This window comes from Myxine glutinosa, chromosome 1 (genome assembly GCF_964187855.1).
Source record: "Myxine glutinosa chromosome 1, kmMyxGlut1.1, whole genome shotgun sequence".
In the NCBI taxonomy this organism is placed as follows: Eukaryota; Metazoa; Chordata; class Myxini; order Myxiniformes; family Myxinidae; genus Myxine; species Myxine glutinosa.
This window is the reverse complement of record NC_136261.1, coordinates 181,211,701-181,238,707: the sequence shown is the minus strand read 5'-3', so window position 1 is coordinate 181,238,707 and position 27,007 is coordinate 181,211,701. Positions and strand designations below refer to the sequence as shown.

At 43.7% G+C, this 27,007-nt stretch overlaps 1 protein-coding gene across 2 annotated transcripts in view; it reads left to right on the top strand.

The window, feature by feature from the left end:
• Window positions 1-27,007, top strand: part of TRIM9 (tripartite motif containing 9) — a 137,192-nt gene that overhangs the window by 22,514 nt on the left and 87,671 nt on the right. For both annotated transcript variants that reach the window (XM_078780866.1, XM_078780869.1), the window contains exon 3: window positions 20,642-20,737. In XM_078780866.1, the coding sequence (XP_078636992.1) occupies window positions 20,642-20,737 (96 nt within the window). The remainder of the gene's footprint in view (window positions 1-20,641; window positions 20,738-27,007) is intronic.

Genomic DNA, 27,007 nt, shown 5'->3' with positions numbered 1-27,007 from the left:
ACTCCTGATAAATTTCCCTGACTTAAAAAAAGCCTCCGCAGCATTTAGACCCACCTTGTAGAACATAGTGAACTATATGGCATCCCAGAGAAAATGATTAACATTATGAAAATCATACATCAAAAATTCGAAATGCTGAAAATGGGTTGACCAACTTTTTTGCCATCTTCGCAGGAGTTCGACAAGTGTCTATTCAATCAGGATATATATATATATATATATATATATATATATATATATATATATATATATACACAGTATCACAACATGACCTGACAACAACATTATTATCAGGTGCAACAAGACATGTCATCTTAGGAGAATTGTCTGTACAATGGGAAGAGAACATGGAGGATTGGAGGAGGTGCACAAGAGGAAGAGAGGAAAGTACAGTGAGCTGGAGGCAGAGTGTTGGGAGAAGGGTTGGCAAGTTTCTTGTCAACCATTTGAGGTGGGGTGTAGACGATATTTTGGCAATTCCTTTTCTGCATTTCTTGCTCGGCTTGGAGTGTATGGGACAGAAAGAAGGAGGATGTGTGACAGAGTGGCTCAGGTTGCCTTGAAAGGCTCACTTTGGACATGGAGGAAGTTTATGGAGGCACATCAAACGGTGTAGGTTGAGGTTGTGGGTGGTGGTTCATTTCAACCTAAAGGGGTAGTGACTGGGCATGGAAGAGAAATGGAGATGTGTGAATGGTGTGTGTGTTGCAGGAATGGGTGTGTGTGTGTTGCAGGAGAGGGTGTGGTTTTACATGACTGTGTTTTTGTTTGAGTGGTGCATGTTGTAAGAAGGGTGGTGGTCGTTTTTTTTTTTTTTTTTTGGTGTGTGAGTGAGTGGACGAGGGGCTGTGGATTCTGGGAGTGTAGGTGGTTTTGTTGTTGTAGTCTGTGTTCTTACTGGCTGGGGGTGGGGGTATGTACACATCCTGGTGTAGCTGCTGCATGTGGAGGCGTATGTGCCCCTGCTGGCCCACCTTAGCTGACCGTATCGAGGTTGAAGGGCTGAAACGGGATGATGCTGAGGACCTCGGCTGAGGGCCCGGTCAGTCCTCAGGGACACTTGTCACCAGGTGTGTTTTGAAATAATTATATATATATATATATACATACATATATATATATATATATATATATATATACATATATATATATATATATATGTATGTATATATATACAGTCACGTGAAAAAGTAAGTACACCCCATGTAAAGTTTTGACTTTTTCAACATATTTCAAGATGCAGCGATTTTTTTTTTTTTTTTTTTTTTTTTTTTTTTGTATACAAGATCGAGGCTCGTGAAAGAGCTAACATTAATCACACAAAAAGACAAACCGACACACAAAACACAAAAAACAAGGGGAGCGGCAGACAAGATGGGGAGAGAGGGGGAAGGACACAAAAGAGAGGGGGAAGAGGGGAAGGACACAAACACAACATTTGAGAGCAGGGACATCGGGAGGACTTGGGGGGAGGTGGGAGAGGAATAAAACATATGAACACTGCAAGGACTCTGGGGTGAATTACCGGGGGTAGAAAAGATCAAGGTTTTCGATGGGGGAAGATAAGAGATGGTGGTGAACAGCTGTTTTAAAGACCTGTAGGGAGGAGTGCGATTGAAGGGAGTGGGGGAGTTTGTTCCAGAGGCGGGAGAAAAGGGGAATGAAAGGGTGAAGGTGAGCAGAGAGCCTAGACTTTGGCAGTTTAACCATAAGAGGGTTGCAGGCAGATCTTGTGCGACCTGAAGGAATATTGGGGGGACAGAGCACAGAGAGAGCTGGGGGAGCAAGGCCGGAGAGGAGTCGGTAGAAGACAGAAAGACCACCAAACCTGCCTGCTGTGAGTGAGTGAAAGGCCCTCGGTGTTGACTACATCGCAGGAGATTCCAATGATTCTGAAAGCTTTGGCCTCAACAGCGTGAAGCCGAGCAAGGTGTGAGGCAGGAGCACCAGCCCAGAGGGGGGAACAGTATTCCATTGAGCTGCGGATGAAAGCCTTGTATGTGGTGAGGAGCTCAGGTGTGCCAAGGAAGGACTTCGCACGACGGAGGATGCCCAGTCGGCGACTGGCTTTGGAGGCCAGCTTGGAAATGTGGTTTTCCCAAGAAAGATCATGGCAGATAGTGAGACCCAAAAGCTTGAGCGACAGAACTTCTTGGAGAGGATTGTTGAGAAAGTAGATGGGAGGGTTGTCCAGTCGGTCCTTTCGGAGAGACATTGTAAGAGTGTGAGATTTGTCAGGATTGAAAGACATGTTCCACTTGTTTGACCAGTCTGTGATTTTCTCCAGGTCTGCAGAGAGTGAGGAGGCTGCAGACTGCCGATCTGAGGGATGAGGAATGGAGCGACAGAGAGTGGAGTCGTCAGCAAAGAGATAGAGAGGATTTTCAAGAGAGTCAGAGAGATCATTGATGAAGACCAGAAAAAGCACAGGGCCCAGATCACTACCTTGGGGAACTCCAGCCTGAACAGGAAGAGGAGATGAGAGAAACCCATTCAGGGCCACACGTTGACTACGACCAGAGAGGAAGTCCACCAGCCATGCGTGGAGATTTCCATGGATACCAAAGGAGGAGAGTTTGGTGAGCAGAGCAGGGTGCCAGACCGTATCGAAGGCACGTGAAATGTCAAGGGAGACAGCTCTAATTTCCTGTTTGGCGTTGAGGACCTCCATCCATTGTTGAGAAAGCAGAAGCAGCATGTCCAGAGTAGAGTGACCAGGTCTGAAACCAAAGTGATGATCAGAGATCAAGCCATTGGAGAAGAGGAAAGATTTAATGTCTGAAGCAATGATGGATTCCATGACTTTGCTGATAATTGGGAGAAGGCTGATTGGTCTGTAGTTGCTGGGATCTGTTTTTGCACCTTTTTTGTGCAAACCGGTGATGTTGGCTGATTTCCAAGCAGATGGCAGATGACCTTGAGCAAAAGAGAGGGTGAAGAGAACAGAAAGAGGGAGTGAAAGAGCAGAAGAACATGATTTTAGGACCCGTGGGCTGATGCCGTCAGGACGAGTTGCAGAATCAGAGTCGAGGGTTGACAGAAACTTTTCCACCTTGTCAGGAGGAAAGGACACAGAGTCCAGGAGCAGCTGGGTACGACTGGGTACGGTGGGTACAGAGAGGGATGGGTTTGGGGTCTTCGATGGGTTTGGGGTTTGATTTGATCTTCATTTCAACAATATCGATAGATAAATGTGATATAATATAACAAATATCATGAAACATTTACATTTTGTAGTCTATTGTATAATTTAAATAAACATAAATGCAAATTTCGCATGTGGAAAAAGTAAGTACACCCCTACATTTATCACCACTTGAAATACCTAAAATTATAATCAGGTGCACCAGCTCAGGTGCAAATGATTAGAACATCGTGAGAGAGGATCTTGGAGGAACCTGTCTTATTTAAACCTCAGACATTTAGTTTGGTTTGCTCTTTGTTGTTGAAGTGTGCGGCGTCACCATGCCCAGATCAAAAGAGCTCTCTGAGGCCTTCAGAAAGAAGGTTATAGATGCCTACGAGTCTGGGAAGGGATTTAAAAAGATCTCCAAACAATTTGAAATCAATCATTCGACTGTCCGGAAGATCATCTACAAGTGGAGAAGATTCCAAACAACTGCCAACTTGTTCAGGCCAGGCCGCCCCAGCAGGTTCAGTCCGAGAACAGACCGCATGATGCTGAAAGAAGTGTCTAAGAACCCCAGAATGTCATCACGGGACCTACAGGTAGCTCTTGCCACTGTTGATGTCAAAGTGCACGAGTCTACCATGAGAAAGAGGCTGCACAAATTTGATCTACATGGGAGGTGTGCCAGGAGGAAACCTTTGCTGTCCAGAAAGAACATCAGGGCAAGACTAAAGTTTGCCAATGAACACCTCGACAAAGACCAGCACTTCTGGAACAATGTGCTCTGGACAGATGAGTCAAAGGTAGAGCTATTTGGCCACAGTTCCATAAGACATGTTTGGCGAAAACCAAAACAGCATTTGACCACAAGAACCTGATACTAACTGTAAAGCATGGTGGTGGAAATATTTTGGTTTGGGGCAGCTTTGCTGCATCAGGGCATGGGCAGCTCACCATCATAGAATCCACTATGAATTCTTCATTGTACCAGTGGGTGCTTGAGGATAATGTGAGGCCATCTGTCGGAAAGTTGAAGCTCAACCGAAGGTGGACCTTGCAACATGACAATGACCCTAAACATACCAGTAAATCCACCAAGGAATGGATGAAAAGAAAGAAATGGAGGGTTCTGGAACAGCCAAGTCAAAGCCCGGATCTAAATCCCATCGAGATGTTGTTGGGGGGGGTGGGGATTTGAAACGAGCTGTGCATTCAAGAAACCCCTCAAACATCACACAGCTGAAAGAATTCTGCATGGAGGAGTGGGCAAAAATTTCTCCCAGTCGATGTCAGAGACTGGTAGACAGTTATAAGAAACACCTCCTTGAGGTTGTTTTTGCCAAAGGGGGCAATACCACCTATTAGAGCCAAGGGTGTACTTACTTTTTCCACATGCGAAATGTGCATTTATGTTTATTTAAAATATACAATGGACTACAAAATGTAAATGTTTCATGATATTTGTTATATTATATCACCTTTATCTTTCAATATTGTTGAAATGAAGATCAAATAGCTGTATTGAAATATGTTGAAAAAGTCAAAACTTTACATGGGGTGTACTTACTTTTTCACGTGACTGTACATATGTGTGTGTATATGCAGTCGGGCCTCGACAGTTGCGGTCCCAACATTCGCAGACCCCGCGTAATCACGGTTGATGATACGCGACCTGCTTCTACGTTTTCGGCCCTGAACCCCGCGTATTCACGGTTTTTCACGGGCGCAAAAAAAAAAACATCTCACACCAGCCATGCACATGACACTTCTAAAAGCATCTTCCACACGTCACTCATGAAACTACTTCCAGCCACACATAAACCTTTCCCACCAACTGTACACATTACAGTTCTAATAGCATCTTCCACAAGTCACGCATAAAAACCGCTGTATGTGTGCAATGCAAAGATAATGGGTTGGACATATTAATCAAATGAGTGATGAAAGAATCCTTCGCACAACAATGAAGTGAGTATCTGCGAATGAAAAATGTAAAACGGGACGTCCCAACACTTCTTGGCATGACACCATGAAAAGAGACTTAGATGTACTGAGTATTGATGGGGACAATTTGGATGCTACGATGGCTGGCTGATAGAGCTAAATGGAGATGACTTCTGGTCTCATGCTCAATATTGAGCGGGAAAGTGAAAGGACCAAGTATGAAGGATACTGTGTGGTCCTGGAGAAGGTAACAGTTTTTTAATCTCCGGATCACGGGTAAAGAGATGCAACCAGTAGCTTCAAACTGTATACTGGCTGGTGGTGGAGTTTTGGTAACTGTTCTTTTTTTATTTTGGTAATTTTGGAGTTTAGGTAATTTATCACATCATATCATACTCTGCATATCATAATATAAAGAAAGCTGATTTGTAATACCGGCTACCACCAAAGGTGGCACTATTTCCACCACATGCCATATTTGGAGTTTCGGTGACATCCAGGTTTGCTCCATTACAGGAAGATTTCACCATTATCCTTGCTATTGCTATTATTTTTATTTATTTAAATATCCAGTTTATCAGAATTAACATTTTTTTTTTTTTTTTTTTTTTTGTATACATAATCGAGGCTCGTGAAAGAGCTAAGGGGGGGGGGGGTTGAGGGGGAATTGAGGAGGAATTGAGGAGGAATTGAGGGGGGGGGAATTCCATTGAGGAATGAGTTCATTTGTACGGAAGTATGTTTGGTTTTACCTATAAAATTGGTCGTACATTATTGGCTCGACGACAAGATGCATTGCTATTTATTTTATTGATTATCATGTCATTGATATTTTGAGATCAGGAAGACTTGTTAAAGTTTACTGCCCTCATTTCTAACATTTCGTCGATCGATAGACAAAAATGGTGCATTTGGTGCCAGTGCATTGGTGCCAGTGCGTTGGTGCCACTGCATTGGTGCCAATGGTGCCAGTGCTAGAGAACACAATAAATCCGCTCCTGGTTTGTTAAATCTTCTTTGTTGCTGTTCACGATGTACTTATGTACACATGGGTTGTTGGCTGCATCTATTAGGCAAAACAATTCTCCTACCTCTTTGTTCTACTGGCTTCTGAATCCTCCGACGTGATCAATTAGTGCCAATCCAGGCTAATGGCGGGCCAGGGGAGCTTGCGGGCCAGTCCTGAGTTGGCGAGACAAATCACGAGAGAGAGAACAGAGTGGAATTGGGATGAGCTTTGGGGGAAGGTGGAGGGGTATGATTAATGGAGTCCATGAAATGGCAATGTGTGGAGAATCAGGCCAAATGGAGCCCCTTGTTGGTGCTGCGGCACAAAGCACCAGTTTCCTTCGCTTTGTTCTCTCAAAGGATACAATAAATAGTTCTCCCTCTTGGCTGCATTTCAATGGAACTGCTCTTTCAAGTAAACGGATTCCTGGCATGTAGTCCAAATGCAAAAGCTATGGTGTGTTTTTTTGGCATGCTAAGTTATTACAGATCCATTTTTCTGAGTGAAACAGAATAATGCATCACTAAGTTGTTAGCGATCTTAAACACCCATCTTTTGGTAGTTGGTGTCGCGGAAGGGCTGCTATGTAACAACCAAGTTGGAAAACCCAGTGGAAATCTTTAATCATTTGGATAAATTTGCTTATTGTGTGATACTTGCTTTTCATTCTATCCTTATACCCTACAGCTCAATGGTAGATTTTTGTCATTGATCTGAATTTTGTCATTGATGTCCTGGGTTTGGATACATCCTTTCTGTTGTGGAACTTTATAATACTGTTCATACCCAGTCATAATTACCAAGCTTGTTGTATACCTGTTGCAAAAAGAATCCCAGCAGCAACGTTTTATTAGGTGCGATGTAGCTGACTCACTAAACCTATGCAGTTGATCAATTCAATAATTTGTGTGGGAATAACACGAACCACAAAGGACCAATAATGCAAAATTTAACTGAAAATATACAACACAATCATTTCAGAAACGTATATTTACGCAATAAAGAAACAATTGCATATAGAGTGGGCAAATAAATGAGAACACCAATGTAAAATCACTTAATATGGTGTTGGGCCACCAGGTGTGGCAAGCCTGTATACGCCGTGGCATAGCCTCTGGAATTCTGCAGGATGGATGTGGCACCATTCATCCATGAGAAAGTCAATCAACTCACATTTGTTTTATGGAGGTGGAAAGCACAGTCTCAGGTATCATTCCAGAATATCCCATAAATGCTTGATTGGGTTCAGATCTGGTGACTGAGAAGGCCATGACATATACATAGCATCTGTGTCATGCTCATCAAACCATTGGGCAACGACGTGTGGATGTTGAAGATGGCAGAACCATTTCTGGAAGTTGCTGCTGAGTATCTCCATGAAAGAACGACGGCAGTGGACAAGGTAAAGAGAATTCCGCTATTAAATTGTACAATGAAGAGGAGATGTAGTCTATTGCGGACAACTTGAAAGATCAATTGCTCGTAAGGCTGAGGGACGCTCCTTGCTTCGGACTGCAATTTTACGAGAAAACTGATGTGGGCAATGAGTCTCGGCTGATTGCATATGGCCGATTTACTGATGTGCAAGCAAGGAAGATAGCAGAGCTGACAAGAGATGCAATATTTACAAAGCTATATGAATTAGTCCAGGAGGCTGGCCTGGATTGGAGCAAATGTGTTGCTGTGACTACTGATTGAGCTGCTGCCATGGGTTGGGCTTACCAAGGAGTGGTCACCCGAATCAAACAAGTTTCTCAAACTGTTTTCCGATTCACTGTTTGATTCATCGAGAGGCGCTGGCTGTGAAACGGCTATCTCTGCCTGTTGGTTGTCTGAAAAAGGCTGCGAAGAACGACCTCGAAGAGGTCCTTCAAGATATGCTACGTACACAAAGCTGCTGTTTCATGCAGAAGTCTGATGGCTGTCGAGAGGCAAATGCTTTCCCAGAGTTCTGCCTTTGAAAGACGAATCGTCTGTGTTCTTTGAAGAAGGTTTCAAGGCTTCAAAATTTCAGGATGACTATTGGCTTGCCATACTGAATTATATGTCCTCCATATTCGAACACTTGAACAAGTTGAACCTGTCGATCCAGGAAAAAGGTGGGGACGTCTTTGAAGTTACGGGGAAGATTGAAGGCTTCAAACTGAAAATTGATTTGTGGAAAGGTCATGTTGAGGAGAATAACTTTGCTGACTTCATCCTCCTGTAAACTTCCTGGAGCAGAGTGACTGGAAGGAAAGAGGTCCTACTTTGGAAGAGAAGATGAAGGACATCATTCTCCTTTATCTCAAGCTCCTGGGGGAAAATCTGAGACTGTACTTTCCAGAAAATGATGCCGAATCTCTGAAGGAAATGATGTGGATCGTGAATCCCTTTGAGTCCGAGCACACAAAAAGGCTCAACTAGGACAACTCACAGAGTCACTTCTTGATTTGCACATGGATTTCATGCAGAAATCTTCCTTCACTGCTTTCAACTACTACGGATACTTCTGGGTATCTCTGATTCAATTTCAGAGAAAGCCATGTCCATCCATGTTTGCATGGCCACCACATACCTTTCAGAGAATGGATTCTCAGCATTAGTCAAGATCAAAACAAAGAAGCAGAATGCTCTCCTGGACATTGATCCTCTGATGCTCTGGAAACATCCATCACTCCTTGCTATGATGCCATCATGGACCAAATGCAGGAAAAGAGGAGCCATTAGGATTAGTTGGAGAATGCAGATGTATATGTAGGGATATTGTTAGGAAAGGATGTGGGGCAGGTCAGAGGATTGCCTTGCTTCTCATCGTCCAAGTGTGTGTCAATCGAAGTGTAGACATGAAAACAATGACGACGATGTCTGTAAGCCTATTTGGTTGACTTAGAACTTGTTCTGGCATGACATCATGTTTATTAGTAAGAAAATAAAAGTTCTGGTGTAATCCTCATTTCATCATCAAAAGGTCAAAGTGTTTCCTACTATTTCATTTTCAAATCACTGTGAATGAATCCATTGCTTTGCAATGGAGTGAATGAGTTTTTGGGATCACTTGATTAGGGTGAATGATGTTGGAGAAGGTTGAGGAGCACTGGCCTAGACAAATACCCCGTGAGTTGCTGCATGAACATGCAACCCAGTGCTACCTGCTGCATGGTCGGGTAGTCGGGGACTAAACCGACACCCCTCACTGGCTTTCCAGTGGGGAGGGTGACTGTGACATCCTGCAGCACTAAAAAAACAATACCTGTTAAAGGGCGGATGAGCTCCCTTTGGGAGCCAATGGCCATCCAGTAAGGATATGGTGTCTCCTAAAAAACACCTATCCGGTTGGACCGGTTTTTTAGGTAATAGGTTGGAGCCAGCAATCGCTCAGGGTAGTACTACCGTTTGGACTTAGGAGTGTTAAAGTGGTGCCCGGAACCATCTTACACTCTTATCTTATCTGGATTGCTGGTCTTACTTTCTGTCTCACTCAAATTACAGGTACCAGGCTAGTTTCAACCTCTCTTTCTTGCAAACAAGCATCACAGTTTTCATCATACACTTTCTTACTCATTTTCACCCCTCACCTTTATATTCTTTCTCTTGTATTTCTCTTTATGCAGTTATTTTATTTAAGGCCTGGTCTCAATGAGGACTATATACAGACTTGGCATTTAATATGGAATATTTTTTTTGTGGGGGTGAACTTACTTTTCAAGATGTCTTAGAACCAAAAGTTCATTGGAATTATGTTGAAATTATTCTAGATTTTGTTAATGTGACCTTTAAAAGAAACAAAAACCACATTTGACATTTCGAAATAAATAAATTGATCCTTGAAAGTGATGTAAACTGATATCGAACTCAATTCATGGACAGTACCGTGTTAAACTTCTGTATGTTTTCTAGAAGTATCTCTTTATTTTGCACATTAGCCAAATTTTTTTTTAACAAAAACAAAAGTTAAATTACGACTGGGATTACGGACAGTAAAATTACAGTTCAGTACTTCGTGTAACCCCCACGAGCATTTAGGAGAGCACGTACACGTTGAGGCATGCTGTTCACGAGATTTGCCAAGGTTTGGACAGGAATCGCTTGCCATGCAGTGACAATAGCCTGCTGCAATTCACGCACAGAGGTCGACTGCTGGTCCAAGTGGTCGATTTGATGCGTTAATTCTGCCCACAAGTTCTCTATCGGATTCATATCCGGGGACATGGCAGGCCACTCCATATGCTCCACACCACGGTTAGCAAGAAAGTGTTGGATCATGCGAGCACGATGAGGTCGTGCATTGTCATCTTGGAAGACGAAGTTTCCTCGAAAGGCTGCACGAGCAAATGGAAGCAATGTTTCTTCCAGAATGGCCCTGTACTTGATCTGGTTCAGGTTTCCATTCAGAACAACCAGGTCAGTTTTGCCCCCTGCATGAAAAGCAGCCCAAACGGTCACCCCACCACCTCCAGCTTGGACTCTTGGCACTATACAATCTTTGTTGTAGGCTTCATGCACTTGTCTGCGCAATCGGACGCGGCCATCTTGATGATAGACCAGAAATCTAGACTCGTCACTGAAGATCACGTGATTCCAGTGTCCTGGCTCCCATTGACGGTGCTCTCCAGCCCACTGCAATCGGTGCTGGCAGTGTTGTCTGGTCAGGCGTGGCTTTCTCAGGGGACGCCTGGCACGATAGCCTGCTTGAACCAGTCGTTGGTTGACTAGCCTTCTGGATACAGGCACATTTGTCAGTTGCTGCCACTCAGCCCTAAGCCGATTAGCTGACTTGGTACGGCCATTGCGGACTAACCGGTGCAGCTGGCGATCATCCCTCCTTGTGGTTCTGCGGGGACGTCCTGGCCTCGGTATTGGAGTAGGGACACCCCTCTGAGCATTTCGTTTCAGGATCTTTGACACCTGACCTTGAGTGATGCAATACTGCCGAGCAATAGCACGCTGTTTCATGCCATAATTTCGTAAAGCCACCACTCCATGACAAACAGCATTGTTGAGTTGACGGACCATCTCCAGAGGAAGCGGCAATAACTTTTGGAGACGTGCAGCAGTTGTTTTCCACTAATACAGAACGCAATAACCCTTGTATACCCGACTGTGAAGCCAATCATCAAATGCACCTGTCCGTACATTTTGCCACGCCACCTGTGATATAATCCTGTTGTTGACTTCTTTCTGCGACAGACAATCAGTGATATGGTTCTTTTAACAAATAAATCACCAAAGTGTAAAATAAGCTCACCAGATTGATATACTGAGTTAAGAAAGTAAACCCAAGTCAAGAAAAAAAATATATTCCATATTAAATGCCAAGTCTTTAGTTCATCACTGGAGCCTTCAACATAAAAAAAAACATCTGTCCTGTTGATATTCTGCTGCAGGTCCACTACATCCATCCTCCACAACACTACTATTTGTTGATGGATCTAACCAACAGTTTTGCTTTAATGAACGTTTTAACAGCTGGTATGAATTTATACTGGCATTTATGGTGCCAATTAAATTTACAGCTTTGTTTTTGGCTGTCTCTCAGTTATTTATAATAAGGTTTACGTGTTTCTTGCAGAGCAGAAACAAATACACATCCACAGTTTGAGAGTATATGTAGGAATAGTTGGATGGAACATCACAAAACAATAACTCAGTATTTGATCAAACATGTGGCAGCAGAAAACGAGTTGGCCACAATGTCAGTGTTTTGCCTTCGGTTCATGAAAGTCCAACATCACATAACATACAATGTTATTTTCTGATTGGTCTTTTTGTTTTTAACCAAAAACCTGCTCATCTGCATTCACACCATCAGAATGAGGCATTTGTCCAGACATCCAAATATCCTGTAAAGTGTAAACCTTTTACAATACATTATGAAATGTTACAAGCAAGAAAGAGCAGGAAACATTCCTTTATCTTCCATCTTTTAACAAGTCATATCTTTCATCTGCACCAATTAAATCAAGATATTGAGCAAAAAGACCCATAATACGCAGGTTCCGTGGCCCAAAGGGCTTGTAAAGCGAAGAATATCAGAGTGAATGAGGATTTATATTCCGTTTGGACCATAGTAGGAATTTGAGTCAGACTGTGTGGGTCCTGCATCATTCAGTTATTGAAGAATAAATACCATGTGACCTTTGATGATCCCACTACACCATATACCCATTGATATTCACAAGGATATATCAAAGCTGATGGGATTACCATCATGTCTTTCCTAAATGATGTTATAATCCTGGGTGCATTTGGAGCCATCTGATCCACAGTGGATTTGGAGCCATCTGATCCACAGTGGATTTGGAGCCATCTGATCCACAGTGGATTTGGAGCCATCTGATCCACAGTGGATTTGGAGCCATCTGATCCACAGTGGATTTGGAGCCATCTGATCCACAGTGGATTTGGAGCTGTTTGATCCACAGTGGATAATGACTATTGGTTGACAAGCATGGAATCAAACATGCTTCATTGTTAAAATACAAGGGCTGACAGAATGGTCTAGACTCTATAGGTACGCACACTCACTTCTAAGCTATCTAGCCTGGGTTTGAATCTCGACCCAGCTATAAACTGTCAGTTTGGTGTTTCACAGGCAGAGTGATTCATCAATGTGTGCGCCGTCCCTGGGATGGACGTTAAACGGGATGTCCCATCTGTCCTCATTAGTTAGTGTATGTTAAAGCGAGAAATTTCTGCCCGAACCTGGAGATGGCATTGCATCGGTGGAGCAGCCACAGCCTCAGCCAATGCTGCATTCGAAAGAAGAGGAAGAAGAAGAAGAAGAAGAAGATTAAGACTGTAAATACAATGTGTATCAAAAAATTTGACCCCAAAATGTGCAAATCCAGTACCCCAAAAATATTGCTTGTTGGAGTTCAAATTTGAGTGCACTTCATGCATGTGCCAGTGTTGAAGAAATTTAACTCGGGGCTCTAAATGTGCAGGTTTATAAAATTAATTTCTGCAGACAGGCAGACAGACATTAAGCCACTGTCAATGTTACCTTTGTCCAGAGTGAATCCTCGTGACCACTTGTGACTAAAACATAGTGACCATGTACTCGTGCAGATTGATACAGTCAGCTGCCCCTGCGCTGTTTTCACTGTTGGATGCTTTATATTTACACAGAGGAACGGTTTGTAGGGAAACAAAGGCCCCCGACCGAGCTGATCAAAAAGGCCTCAGGGGCAAGGATGGTCAAGTGTCGAGGGGGTCGGGGGGGGGTGAGGGGGACACAGTTGGGGTTTGAGGATTCTGTGTAAAAGAGGACGAAGGTGGGGTGCTTGAAAAGGAGCGTGTCTCTGTAGTGCCGTGTATGCCATTCATTTCCATTTGCTTTGACTTCCTACCATCTGTTGTTTACCTTTAAAGAATCCCTTTTTGCATGTCATACCTCTATTCCTAACCTGCTTCTTCTTTATTATGTACGAGTGAGGTATCCGTTCTATGCATGGTTGGTAGCCCATAAGCAAACAGACAATGCAGAAACGGTGGATGCCAAACCACGGACCAATAAATTCCACATTCCTGTGTCACCTTCAGTCGGATGTCAGGCATGGACAGCCGGTTCATGAATGACTTCGGTAAAACAAGCTTACTGACCCCACCAGAAGGTGGGTAATGTTTCTATTCGTGGTCAATAGCAATGCTGCAAATACCGAACCCATGAATGTGTTTACATGCGGAGAGAGAGGGAGCCGTTTAGTATGAGTGGAAACTCCAAATCATAATTGTATTGAGAAATTTATGAAACCTTCCACCCACCTTTGGACACCAGCTGGGACCCCAAAACGTTCCACAGAAAGTTTGGTAGAGCTAGCCCCAAAACTGAGGGAGTCGTTTGGGGACGGACAAACAGACAGACAGTCCTGCTTTATTATATAGACTAGTGGGGCACCCGTGGTAAACCCACGGGCATAGATGTTTATAACATTTGGGCATCTTGAGTTCGATGCTGCACATAGAGTTTTATAAAATGGTTCCCGGCAACTTGGCAGATACAGAAATGATGTAATTTACACAATTTATTTATTTCACATGATACGTGAATACATGTCCGTGCACATGTGAAATACAGTTTGTAATGTGTAATTGCACGTCATGTAAAATGTGACTTCAAGACCTCAAATCTTGTCAACGTCCCCCACCTTTGTCAACTTTTTAGATGGGCGAGTACCTTGGGTTAGGTGAGAATGGGTGCGTCTGAGGTCAGGGCACTCCAGCTGAGTAGCATGCTAGGCAACATGGCCCGTAAACGGCATTCTAGCCGTACAATCCTGGACTTCACCTACAGAGACACCACGCACAACAGAGGACTCCATTTCTTCGATAAACCTGCACACTTGACAGCTTGCGTCAAGGCACACCTGAGGGTTGCGACTCCCAGAATCAGGAGGCAAGTTGGTGATACCATCAATATGCCTCACCTGCACATGGTAACGGCTGGCAGTGGAGAGGAATTAAGTCACACTGGAACTGACTGAGAACTCGCCACGCATAACTTTGCTGTAAGCTTGGACCAGGGACAACTGTCCATCAATACTTGGACACTGTGGTGAGACTGGACAATGAATGGCGCGAAGTGTCAGATGGCTGCCCCAATACACAGCACTTCTACTTCGCAAGGCCGCCATGTGACCTGATGTTTACGGAGTTTAGCATTAAAGAAGCCCACTAAGAGCAAGTCACCATTCCTGTGCGCATACATTGTAGCTGCAATGCCTTTGTTATTGACAGACCCATCAGTGACGATCCACAGTAAATCATCAGATTGAGGTATTGTGATAGTCTTATGGTCTTTCAGAGCATTCTGGGCAGCCCTGAAGGTAAGAAATATGAAATCAGACCACACTATCTTCTCGCTTGATATTTTGCCAGCGGTGGCCATGTCCAAGGGGTTCAGCAAGCTAGTATAACCACGTACTGTCTCTGGCTCAGTGCCGGCAGGAGTGTGTAGCTCTAGGTATTCTCCGGGGAGGAGAGCCGTCTTGTGAGGATTACGCAGTAGGAATGCCTGGGTGCGTCTGGTCGAGGGTACTTTACTGCGTTGACTATTGTGTGAGCCATACTCGACATAATCTTCACCTTTAATGATGATTTGTCTCTTTGAGGGTCGTACAGCAATGTCGTTCATAACCAAAAATGGATTGCCAGCAAGCACTCCGACTTCAAGTTGCTTGACAACCAAGGCATCAAATTTGAACTCTAGATTCCCTCTTGACAAGTTGCAGTGAACCTCACCGATGACATCGAGTGAGGTAACACCATCCGCCTGCCGAGCCATCTGAGAGCCTGGATGGATTGGTCGATTGTAGGCCTTAGCTGTGGAAGCACGGTTAAAATTGCTCGTAGCCCCGGTATCGAGTGTAAGTGCGACAGGATGGTGCTGGTAGAATGTGTTCAAAACCGGAGATTGGATGACGTTCTCTCTACGGCTGAGCGGAGAGCACTCAACACGACGGACTGAATGATCGCAATCATCAGACACCTGTTCAGTGACATTGTACTCATCCGACATTATAGCCTCATCCGCATCACAATCATCACCAGCCACTCTTCTGGATTGACCAATGGATCGTTTGTCACAATCCGGCAAGAAACGGCACTCACCCAGATTGTGCGTGTTGTAGGGTCTTCCTGCTGTCTTGCATAGACCACAGGACTTTGGCACAAATGCTTTCCTGGGTGTACTGCGCCTGAAGTTGAAGCTGCCAGCAATATGCATGGCTCTAGTGTCCTATATTGTGCGTAGCTCTTCTTGGAGGGATGACAGAGCCTGCAAGATTTTGGGCTTGATTGAAGCCAGTGAGCGGTTGCGAAGCTCAGCACCATATTTCTGCTTGATCAGCTGAGGAAGGGAAAGATTTATGAGTGACAGCCACAAGTATACAACAGTGTTCTCAAGGGATGGGGTCATATCCTCGTCTGCAGTGATAGCCTCCCCATGGTGGGTGATGCCACAACCACCCGTAAGGAGATTTTCCTCAAAGAAGGCAGTCAACCGCTGGAACAGGTCTTCCGGGCGTTCATCTGGCCCAAGCCTAATATTAGCCAAGTCCAAAAAATGAGCGCCTGTTGATTGAAAACCAAAATGTTGTCTGATCTTCTGCCAGATGTCTGCTACTGACGTCGACGACTTGATGATGGAGTTGCGTGAGATGATTGTGCAAAAATCAGCAATCTGCCTGAGCATGAGGTCGAGGTGCGCATTCTTCTGAGCAGCAGAGCAGCGCTGAGTGTCAGGGACTTCAGCCAGGTCATTAGTAAAACCCCTATTCGGGTTTGCAGCACTCTTCTTAAGCCAGCACTCTTGGAGATGTACCTGACCTGGTTAAGATACGACTCTTGTGTACCAGTGTCGAGAAGCATGGTGCCACCACGCCAATAATAAGAAGAGGTCAGGTTCTCACACGGAGGTTTGTTCAGGTAACGCTGCTCGGTTCAAGGCCCAGTCCCCGAGAGACCGAGAGACCGCGCGCATGTGCGGTGCACGGGAAGGAGCCATCAGAACCCACACCAACAACAACCACAACAATAACAATAATGGTGCTTATACGGCCTCAGAGCTATGCCGAGCAAACAAAATGGTGTTGATTTGATTTTTGAATCTACCCCCTGAACGGCTGAAGCCCCTCCCTGAACAGGGGATGCTACACCCTGAACAAATGGACAGACAGACTGGAGGACAGTATTAGAGGATCAATACTGTACTTAAAACTAAATTTTATTTCTTTTTCTCCTTCTTGCCTAATTAAATTACATCTATAATAATAAAAGACAGTTTGTGTGTGTGTGTGTGTGTGTGTGTGTGTGTGTGTGTGTGTGTGCGTGTGCGCGCGCACACGCGTGTGTGTGTGTGCGCGCGTGCACACGTGTGCTAGTCTCCTCCATAAATCTAAAACCATTAAACATAGCAGCCCCAAACTTTGCATGCATACTAAGGGAACTCCAAGGGATTTAATGAATGAAAACTGTGTGTTTGGGTGTTCAAACAAACAAACAAAAAATACTCATAACCAAAAACCCCAAAAAGCCTTACCAAAATGGCGGGTTCTTAGGCCGCCATTTTGTTTCGGCCTAGTCAAACGCGCCTTGCCTTGGAAACACGATCTACTCCATGAAATAATTAAAATATATACCGGTAATCAAAATTTGGATTTGAGGATCGTATCCTGTTCACTGAATAAGTATCGAAATCTGGAGTGAAATCTGACAAAATTTAACACATTCGCGATTCTTATAACTAAGTGTATATCTTTCACTCAGCTTTCAGCAAGGCTGTCCTTCCTCCTCCTCCACATTGCTAAAGCATTAAACTTCACTTTTTCGACTGTTGCAACAATTATATTAAGTGAAGAAAATATTAAGGAATGTGCCCAAAGTGTAACTTTATTGTGTAAAGTGAAAAGAATTAACCAGCGGGAATTGAGTACTATTAAAATAATTACTAGCAGGTTCGATGGTATCATGGTAAGGCTTCTGCAGTCGCACGTGCATACTCTGTGGAGAAATCTCCGAGTAAGGAAGGCAAGATAAATCAAATTAAAGATATAATCAAAATAATGTGTCCCTCATCCTGCTATGCCGATAGTCTATTTAATTTATTTCCCTCCTTTAATAAAAAGTAGAAAGTACACTGATGGATGAATAAAGGCCTCTTTAAAGGTGAACCTTTGGTGCTTTGTGGTTGTCGTGTTGATGAACTTTAGATGCGTGTGTATGCTTTACCGCAATGGCACCTCAAACAAGCCGTGGTGCCTCGATCAACTCAAAAGTGCTCATAGAGGTGTTGTGTACGTGTGCCATATGGGATTGTGTGTGTGTAATTGTGTGGTGTGTGTGTATGTGTGTGTGTGTGGGTGGTGTGTATGGTGTGTATGTGTGGTGTGTGTGTGCGTGTGTGTGTGTGGTGTGTAGCGGGATTTGCTTCCGGCCTGTCCCATTTGCTCCCTTGGCCAAGATCCTGACCGGTCCAATTTTTTTTTTTCATTGAGTGAATAAAATGTTTTTATGGAGTTTCTCTTTTTACAAACGAAAATAGCTGTCTGGACATTGTCCAAACTTGGTAATCTATTCTATTCTTACTAAAATAGCATGGTATGAGGGAGCGATCAAGGAAAACTGTGGAGTGAAACATGCAAGTGAGTGGTGTGTAAGTGGTGCGATGTTCTGTGTAGTGTGTGCGTTAACGGTATAAAGAAGGCCTTGAGTTCCGAGTGAGTGAACGGTGTAAGGAGAGCAGTGAGTTAGTTCCGAGTGAGTGAACGGTGTAAGGAGGACAGTGAGATATTCGGTGTGGGTGAACTGTGTAAAGAAGGCAGTGAGTTGTTCTGTATGAGTGAACGGCATAAGGAGGGCCCTCCCTCCCACCTCTCTCTCCTTACCTTCCCTCCCCCTCTTCTCCCTTCTCCCTTCCCCCTTTCCCTCCCCCCCTCTCCCCTTTCTTCCCCCTCTCTCCTTCCCTCTCCCTCCCCTCCTCTCTTTTCATCATCTCGTAATATTCCCATCAAAGCGACCCTGATTTGCCCGGCAACGCCAGGTACTTTTGCTAGTTTGTAATAAACAGCTGCGGCGGTTCGTGTGCAGCCACCCGGCTGCTGGTTGCATCATTTCTGTGGGCGCGTCTGCCGCTGATGCAATGCCTCTCTATAACAAGTTATCTGGTACTCATTTCGCCGACCTCGGAAGGATGACAGGCTGAGTCAACCCCACCTGGTGTTAATTCAATGGGATTCGAACTCAGGACCATAGGATCCCAAGCCCGCCACCCAAACCATTAAGCCAACACCATGAAAATAAACAGCTAAACAACAGAGTTGTCTGTTTGATCAAGTGGTTGAAGATTTGTTTGTATTTTCTTTGCTAATGGCGTTCGTTCGATTCCCATGGCGCTCACTCTTGCCAACCTGCATTTGACAAGCACAGCGAGTGTAAAAATCACTCAATCTAGCTGAGGAAGGCCCGTCACCTGAAACAGACCGCTTTATGGTTATTTTTCAGTGAACCAAAAATGTTATAGAACGTGCTTTAAAATAGCGTGTTCAATATGATAATCATCCCTACCCCCATTACCCCCCCCCCCCCCAATTTATTCTCTTTTTTGCTTCTGGATCCATATTGTCCACCACCTGCATTTCCCATACCCCTCATCGTTACCCGCATCCCTTGTTGTCCGTCTGTCTATTTTCTCCCTCTGCCCTGCTGTTGGTATTTCCCCCATTCTCCTTATGTTGTTCCGTCCTGATCCGTTCTGTGTTGTCGCTCTTCAATGAGTCTTGACAAAAAAATTAAACCTTTATTACGCACAACTATATTATTTTTGTGCCATTTATTATTCCTTAGAATGTCTAACACGTGACCATTATGAAATATCTTATATTCAAAGGGCCCATATGTTTAACATTTTGCATTATCTCTCTTCATGATTTCATTGTTATTTTTTTATGTATCATTTATACTTTTATTACATTGTTATGGCTATGCTCATTTATATGGAGAGTCAAGCAATTGTGTGAGGTTTTAAGTTGGCATAAAACTACAAAGTGGAAATAAAAATTATTTACTGTAAATCAGTTTACGTTCAAACACAAGAATGAACACCTCCAATATTTGTAGTTTAACACTTTATAATGAGACAGCACAAAAAGAAAAGAAAAAACTGTTGGACCATAAATAGATTACACAGGTCACATCTCTCATGTCTTTCTTTCTGTTCTAATGTCTTTCCATCATACTCCACTCTCACACCCTACACCCACTTCCCCACTTCACAACCCACCTCCAGTCCACAACCCCAATAGCCTCCCCATTGAGCAGCCCTCATCAACCATCTGTGAGCTTCCTGCCGTGCCGCTCTGGCCTCTAATCCATATTTAAGACGTTCTCTTTCTCCGCTGACATTAGTGACCCGAAAAAAAATTGTCATTCTCTTGAACACCTGCAACCTCACATTGGCCCCTGCATCCCAGCCCAGGTGCACACTCTGCCTGCACAGTGCTGTGTCACATGGAAACATGATCCTTTGTTGCGGAATATGTGGATTGGAGAAAATTGCTTATCCGCTGGATTTCGAGGCCCTATTTCACTTTTAGTTATAGGGCTGAGACCGGCTCAAGGACTGGTTCATTCTAAACGCCAGGTGCAGCTCTGTCAAAGGTGTTGTTAGTCACATACATAAATGAGTATTGGTAAGCGAATTCCAAATGCTTTTGGTTTCCAACAATAATTTCCCTTTCCTCGAATCTCTTTGTTGTCTGTCCTCATGGCTCGAAACTTCATTAATCAGCTTAAGGCCAGTCTATTTCCCTTTGTTTATTTTCACCACTCTAAGTTTCTTACATAACCTTACTTTTGTCTATCCATCAATTCAACTACTTACCCCTACAAGCTTGAATAGAAGTGTTGAAAGACAGAACACAGAGTCTTACATTACAGTGATTAACCCTCTAGTTCATAGCATGCTACAATAAACATAAACAACTGTGAAGTTGTGTCTGAAAGACCTTGGTTGTGCATTTCTGGTGAAATCATCCCAGGAGCAATCCTTTTCTAACTAAGGCCTACGTTTACCCTTCCAGGGCAATGTGTCGGCTGCCCTTACAACTTTGTCAGCCAAGGCCAAGGATGCCAAGGAGTTTCTGATGCAATTGAAGAGCACGACACAACAAATTCAGGTGAGATGTATGGGGGTTATCTACCAGAGGTGGAAACTCGATGAATTGCTGATGCACCTACGACCTCAAATATCCCTGAAATTAGTTATAATATCGGTGAAATGTTAAGAATTGATATTTATACATTTGACGGCTAAAGAGCACCTTCCATTTCTTAGCAATGACCTGTTTATCTTTGCAAAAAATATGGTTGAAGAATAAAAAGGAGATGTTTGTTTGAGTGGTTAAATACCTATTTCTTTCTCTATCAGCTTGGATGGGTTTCCCCATGGCTACTCACTCTCGCCAGCCTGCATTTGAAAAGCATGGCAATTATGCCAACATACGTTTAGGGAGGCCGTTGTCCAGCCCTGGTTTATTGTTTTTAGGTAAGGTGGGAGTAAAATGGTGTCACCACATAATTAAAACCCAAAACGAATTGAGTATTTATTTACTGGCATTTGAACATTGTTAAGGACAATCTGGACAAAAATGCAATCACAAAGTCTTGGAAAGACAAATAACTGACTGCTCATCTTTTTTTTTAAATACAGAGATTGAGGATCATGGAAGAGCAGAATGACAGAGGGGTGAGAGGCCAACTCAGCAACAATGGATCAGAGGGGGAAACCGGCAGGGAAGGGATAGAAACTTGGGGAAGGAATAAATGGCAGCTTAGTAAGTAGGGACATATGGATAGGACAAGGGAACAGAGGGGATAAGTAGACAAAGGACATGTGAGCAGAGAAGATAAGTGACAAACAAGGTAAATGTGAAAAATAATACAGCTTGACTGGAGACGAGAGTCCATCAGAATGAGAAATGTCAGGAAAAGGAAAAAGAGATGTCATTAGATGGCGATTGCTTGCTATTTTGATGTAGTGAAGTGAAGAACATGATTGGAAAAATCAGGGAGACAATTTCACAGTCGTGATGAGAGGGAGAAAAAGGTTTGCAGGTCAGTGGTTAGCTAAGATATGGTTTACTGGATGAGGGAGTTCGACATGGTGGGGCTCGAGAGGAAATGAATGACTGAGATGGCACTTGGGGCAAGACCAGATATGATGGGAGTAGAAAACTGCTCATTCAATGAGCAAACTAGGAAAGTAAAGGGGGGAAGCAATCTGATGAGTGGCTCACCTCTGGAACAGCTCGAGATATCTCCTAATTTATGAAGCTAACGTCAAGAATGTGGTTGGAAATTTACTGCACACTTCACTTGAAGCATCAATAGTCTTCACACAGAATAATGTTTCCAACTTGATTGGCTCACCAGGTTCTAAAGTTATATTCATTCCCTGATTCGCTGGCCATCTGTGACAACAATGTGTTCTAACTACGGAATCCGTAATAGTAATTAACCTGTGCCCAGCCAAAACAGCATGACCCAACACAACAACACCTACCATCAAGATGGCAAGAATGGATTCATGCAAGAAACTTCACTGCTCAAAGTTCCAATTACATTCACCAGACATCTAGACCTGGGAACATATTGCTATTTTGTTGTTGATGGGTCAGAAAACTGCACTACCATACCAAAGAAGATCGACATTCAAATTACCAGATCACCTTAGGAAGAGCATGATTATGTGGAAGCACACATTTTGCTCTGCGTGTTATGCTGCAAACACAGCACATAGACAAAAAGGTAGCTCAAGCAGATGGTCTATTGCAGCTACCACCTGCAAATCTACTCTTTTTAGCCGCGTCGCAAGACGCTGGTCATAGAGTGCCCTCTGCTGTTGTTCTTGTTCTTCTTATTCTTCTTCTTGTTCTTGTTGTTCTTGCAGAGAAGACAAAACCTCAAAGCTCCACCCATTCTGGGAACCATAGCTCCACCCATTGTGGGAGAGGCTTCATATAAACAAATATCCACCAGTTTTATTAACTCGCATAGCTTTGAGGCCTGTTTTGTAGGCCCGTGGTGTCTTCCTCTCTCACACAGTTTTATTTCAAATCAAATTCGATATATCATTTCATTTTTCACAGTCGCTAACATAGTTTTAGACTCGGTTGAAAAAAAACGGGAAGAAAATCCGATGAAAGTTGCCCTTTATAGAACGAAATGAATTCTCAAAGGCCTGTAACTTGAAGTCCATTGAGATTTTTTTTTTTTTAAATCGCGGCATGGTCAGTCATACACCGCCCGAAATAACAGACGGGAAAATGCCGAGATATATATATTTTGTTTAAATCGCGGCATGGTCAGTCATACACCGCCCTCCTAAAGGTGGTTTATGGTCAGTCATACACCGCCCGAAATAACAGACGGGAAAATGCCGAGATATATTTAAAATTCGTCCATTTGATGACAATCGTCACGATGAAATATTTAATTTATACGTCGTCACAATAATGTGGAGAGAGGAGCATAGCTTCGTTCACGTGTCGCCACATACGGGAAATTGCCGAGATATATATATTTTAAATCGCGGCATGGTCAGTCATACACCGCCTGAAATAACAGACGGGAAAATGCCGAGATATATTAAAAATTCGTCCATTTGATGACAATCGTCACGATGAAATATTTAATTTATACGTCGTCACAATAATGTGGAGAGAGGAGCATAGCTTCGTTCACGTGTCGCCACACACGGGAAATTGCCGAGATATATATATTTTAAATCGTGGCATGGTCAGTCATACACCGCCTGAAATAACAGACGGGAAAATGCCGAGATATATTAAAAATTCGTCGCCACACACGGGAAATTGCCGAGATATATTTTCACTTTGCACAAAAATAACATCAAGTAATCGAATCAATAGGAATGTCCTGTGCCTATAACATCGACGTTATAGGCACAGCTGCATCTAGGCATTGTGTAACATCGACGCGGCTTTTGTTTTAATTAAAACTTTTTGTACTTGTTAATACTCAGAAACCCCTTCTCCCATTCCCCATCGACACTTACCCTTCACACATTGCCCTCAAATCCTTCATCCACTCCCACGTATTCTCCTTTTCCCACTGCCTTATTTACACTTTCACATACTTCCACTCAACCCAATCACTCACTTCCGTCAATCCCTTCATCCACTCCCACTCATATCCCTTCTCTCACGAAATTTTATACCTTTTCACCCCTCAGCACAAGTTGCAGTTTTAAGCTAATCCAGTTCAGTGGTGCAGGAGTGCATAGAAGTCAAACAAACAAACACCTCGAATGATCATGATAATTTCTAATGTCTATGGTTCTTATGCAGAGAATCGACACATTTTATTAGATTATGCCTTGTAATGGCCACTATCACCAGGGTTAGCATGACATGATACACGCACACAATTCAGCCTTCTCAACTCAGCTAATTACGTACAAAAACTTTCATTTATTATATGAACGGCTCTTCCTTTTATTTGGGTGGCTTATTGGCCAGATCACTGCCTCGATCACTCCAGAAAAATAATTAACACGGCTTACAAAGACGGAACAAAAATATGCCTACTGATTATGTGCATCTATAAATACGCCATGGTTATATAGCTCGGATAAATCAAATTGTGAATACGAGACTTTCAAACACATTAGCCTCACCCAAAAAGCAACATGGCAGACGCATGATTTTCTTCCTCACAATTGTGGGCGGAGTCAAGCCAGTTCGTTAGCCAATGGGTTTGAAGGCTTCATCCACACGCAGTTTCATTACGTTTTTAATACATAAGATATATATGCATAGTGGACAAGAAAATGGAAACACCATTGTGAAGTCACTTAATAGGGTGTTGGGCCACTACGTCCAACAAGTACAGTCTGTATGCTCAGTGGTATAGAGTCCACCAACATCTGGAGTTCTGCAGGAGGGATGACCTCGGCCACCACCACCTCAACAAAATGAGGGGTGGGGGACTTTGTCTCGGGGAACGAGAGCTGGAACGGGAAAGAAGAGAAACAGCTGCTGAGGCTGAGGGGATTGCTGTTGCAGCTTCCACCTCCTCCCTACTCTCCTCCTCCTCTCTCTCTTCTTTCTCTGTTGTCCTTCATACTCCTTTGCTGGGGGTATGGGCTGGGGTGGGCGCAGGGGCAGGAGAAAACAGCAGGCACAACAGGCACAACCCCCGTACTCGTCTCTGGGTCAACACCCACAGTCACAGTCACACACATCCAAATTGTTCTGCAGGCAGGAGTGGAAGGTGTGCCCCGGTGCACCACAGAGGTTTCAGTGCTCCCTAAAATGTCCCAACTGGCCACACTGGAAGCAAAACTGTTCTTTGCACCCAGACACAAGGTGACCAAGTTGACCGTACATGCAGCATACGTTAGGATGACCAGCGTAAAATAGCTGCCAAGGTCCATTCCAATAATGATCCTGTTAAGGATGCGAGTGACCATACCATCCTCCTTGACCCAGAACTTGGTGTGATATTGCCGAGCTCCAGTCCATATACCCAAACCATTTTGGATAAACCGTGATGGGGTCTTAACATGGACATATCACAACTACCAAAATTTGAGACATCATAATCTGAAACACTCTCATTGTAGAGGCGAAACCATCAAAACCCTCTTATTGTCAAAGAGGGCCTTGGTCCCCAATCAGCCAGAGATCCAGCTGACCGAGTGTTAATCCACCAAAATTCCTCTTTATCTTTTTGTTGATGACTCCACTCTCTGTTGCTCCATCTCTCATCCATACGATCGGCAGGCAGCAGCCTCTTCACTTTCTTCAGCCCTGGATACAATCGCAAGCTGGTCAAACATGTGGAACATGTCTTTCAACCCTGACAAATCTCACACTCTCACTCTGTCTCTCCGAAAAGACTGTCTGGAAAACCCTTATCGTGTCTGATGCCAATGACATTGAGAGGTTTGAAAAGTTTTAAAAAAGGGTTTGAAAAAGAAGTTTTCTGTTTTACTGCATTAAAGCTTTTATTCTTATTCTTAATGCTTCAGTCACATTTGGCTCGGCGCCCGTAGGGTCTAAAAAATCTATGGCCACTAGCAATTATAGGGCAGCCGCAGTATTTCCACGGTCACACAATGTAGCAGTCACATATGTTTTTATTTTTCGGGTAGCCGCACAAGGGTATTTAGAAATTGTGGAAACCGAAAACGTGGGGGTGCCGTACGGTCTTTGATTTGATGTCGCACGGTGACCTTAGGGCGTCCCTGCGGCGGCCATAGAATTTTCAAGGCAGACGCAAGGTAGCCTCAAGGTGCCCGCAAGGCGACCGCAGGGGGGCCCTAAGGCGAACGTGCGGCCAGACGGACGGTAACGAGTGGGTATATATACCGTTTCTTTTTCATATGTATAACAGCACTTACAGTTGTCATGGCTACGGCTTGTCGAATTGCTACGGCCAACCTAGAAATGAAAAAAGTTATGACTCCGCGCTATAATTCCACGGCGACCCCTACGGCCTGTAAAAGATAGCCATACGCCCTAGGGCCACCCTGAGGCCACCTCAGAAACTCTGCGGCCGCCGCACGTTTCTGTCAATTTAGGGGGGTACGCCCACAATCCCCCCCTTGGTACGGCCGCCGTATCCTAACCGTAGAGCAAATGTGACTGAGGAGTAAATGATGTTTTTCTCCTCCAATTCCGAGATATGCCAAAATAAATTATCTGACAGTTCGGGCCTACTTTCTTTTTCATTTATTGCTTTGGGGGGATGTTAAACAAAACGTATTATTCCAACTAAACCCACGGCGTGAGTATGCGCTCTACTGAGTGGCATTCTAGTTTAAATTGTAAACCTCAAAACAGTTCCTTTACCTAAAGTAAGAACATTAACCTGTTAACAATTGACTGGTTTCCCTGACTGCATGGATCAACAGCTGGGCACCGTTCTTCCTCGAGGTTTCAAACCTTTCAGCCCACTTGCCCGAACCTCTCCAAACGGCGGATCCACAGCCTCGGTCCTGGATCCACATCGGTAGATTACCTACAGGCTACATCAGTAGATCCCAAAACCTCAGTTACGTTGCCAGGCAATCAGTCAACCCATCAATGCAATATTACTACTTCCATAACACATTCCATTATTTGATAATAATGATCCTGTTAAGTGGCATAGAGTCCACACCCCTCACAATGTAATTTTTTTTACATTTTTCATGTAAATAAGATGTACATTAAATCATGCACGTCTTACTCGAAAATAACATGCCCACCAACAAGCACAACCACCCTGTTGTTCAAATAGTCAAATGGTTATTTATAACGAATCTCTACATGCCACACTGTCTCCTCACAACCAATGAAAATGGTATATATATATATATATATATATATATATATATATATATATATATATATATATATATATATATATATATATATATA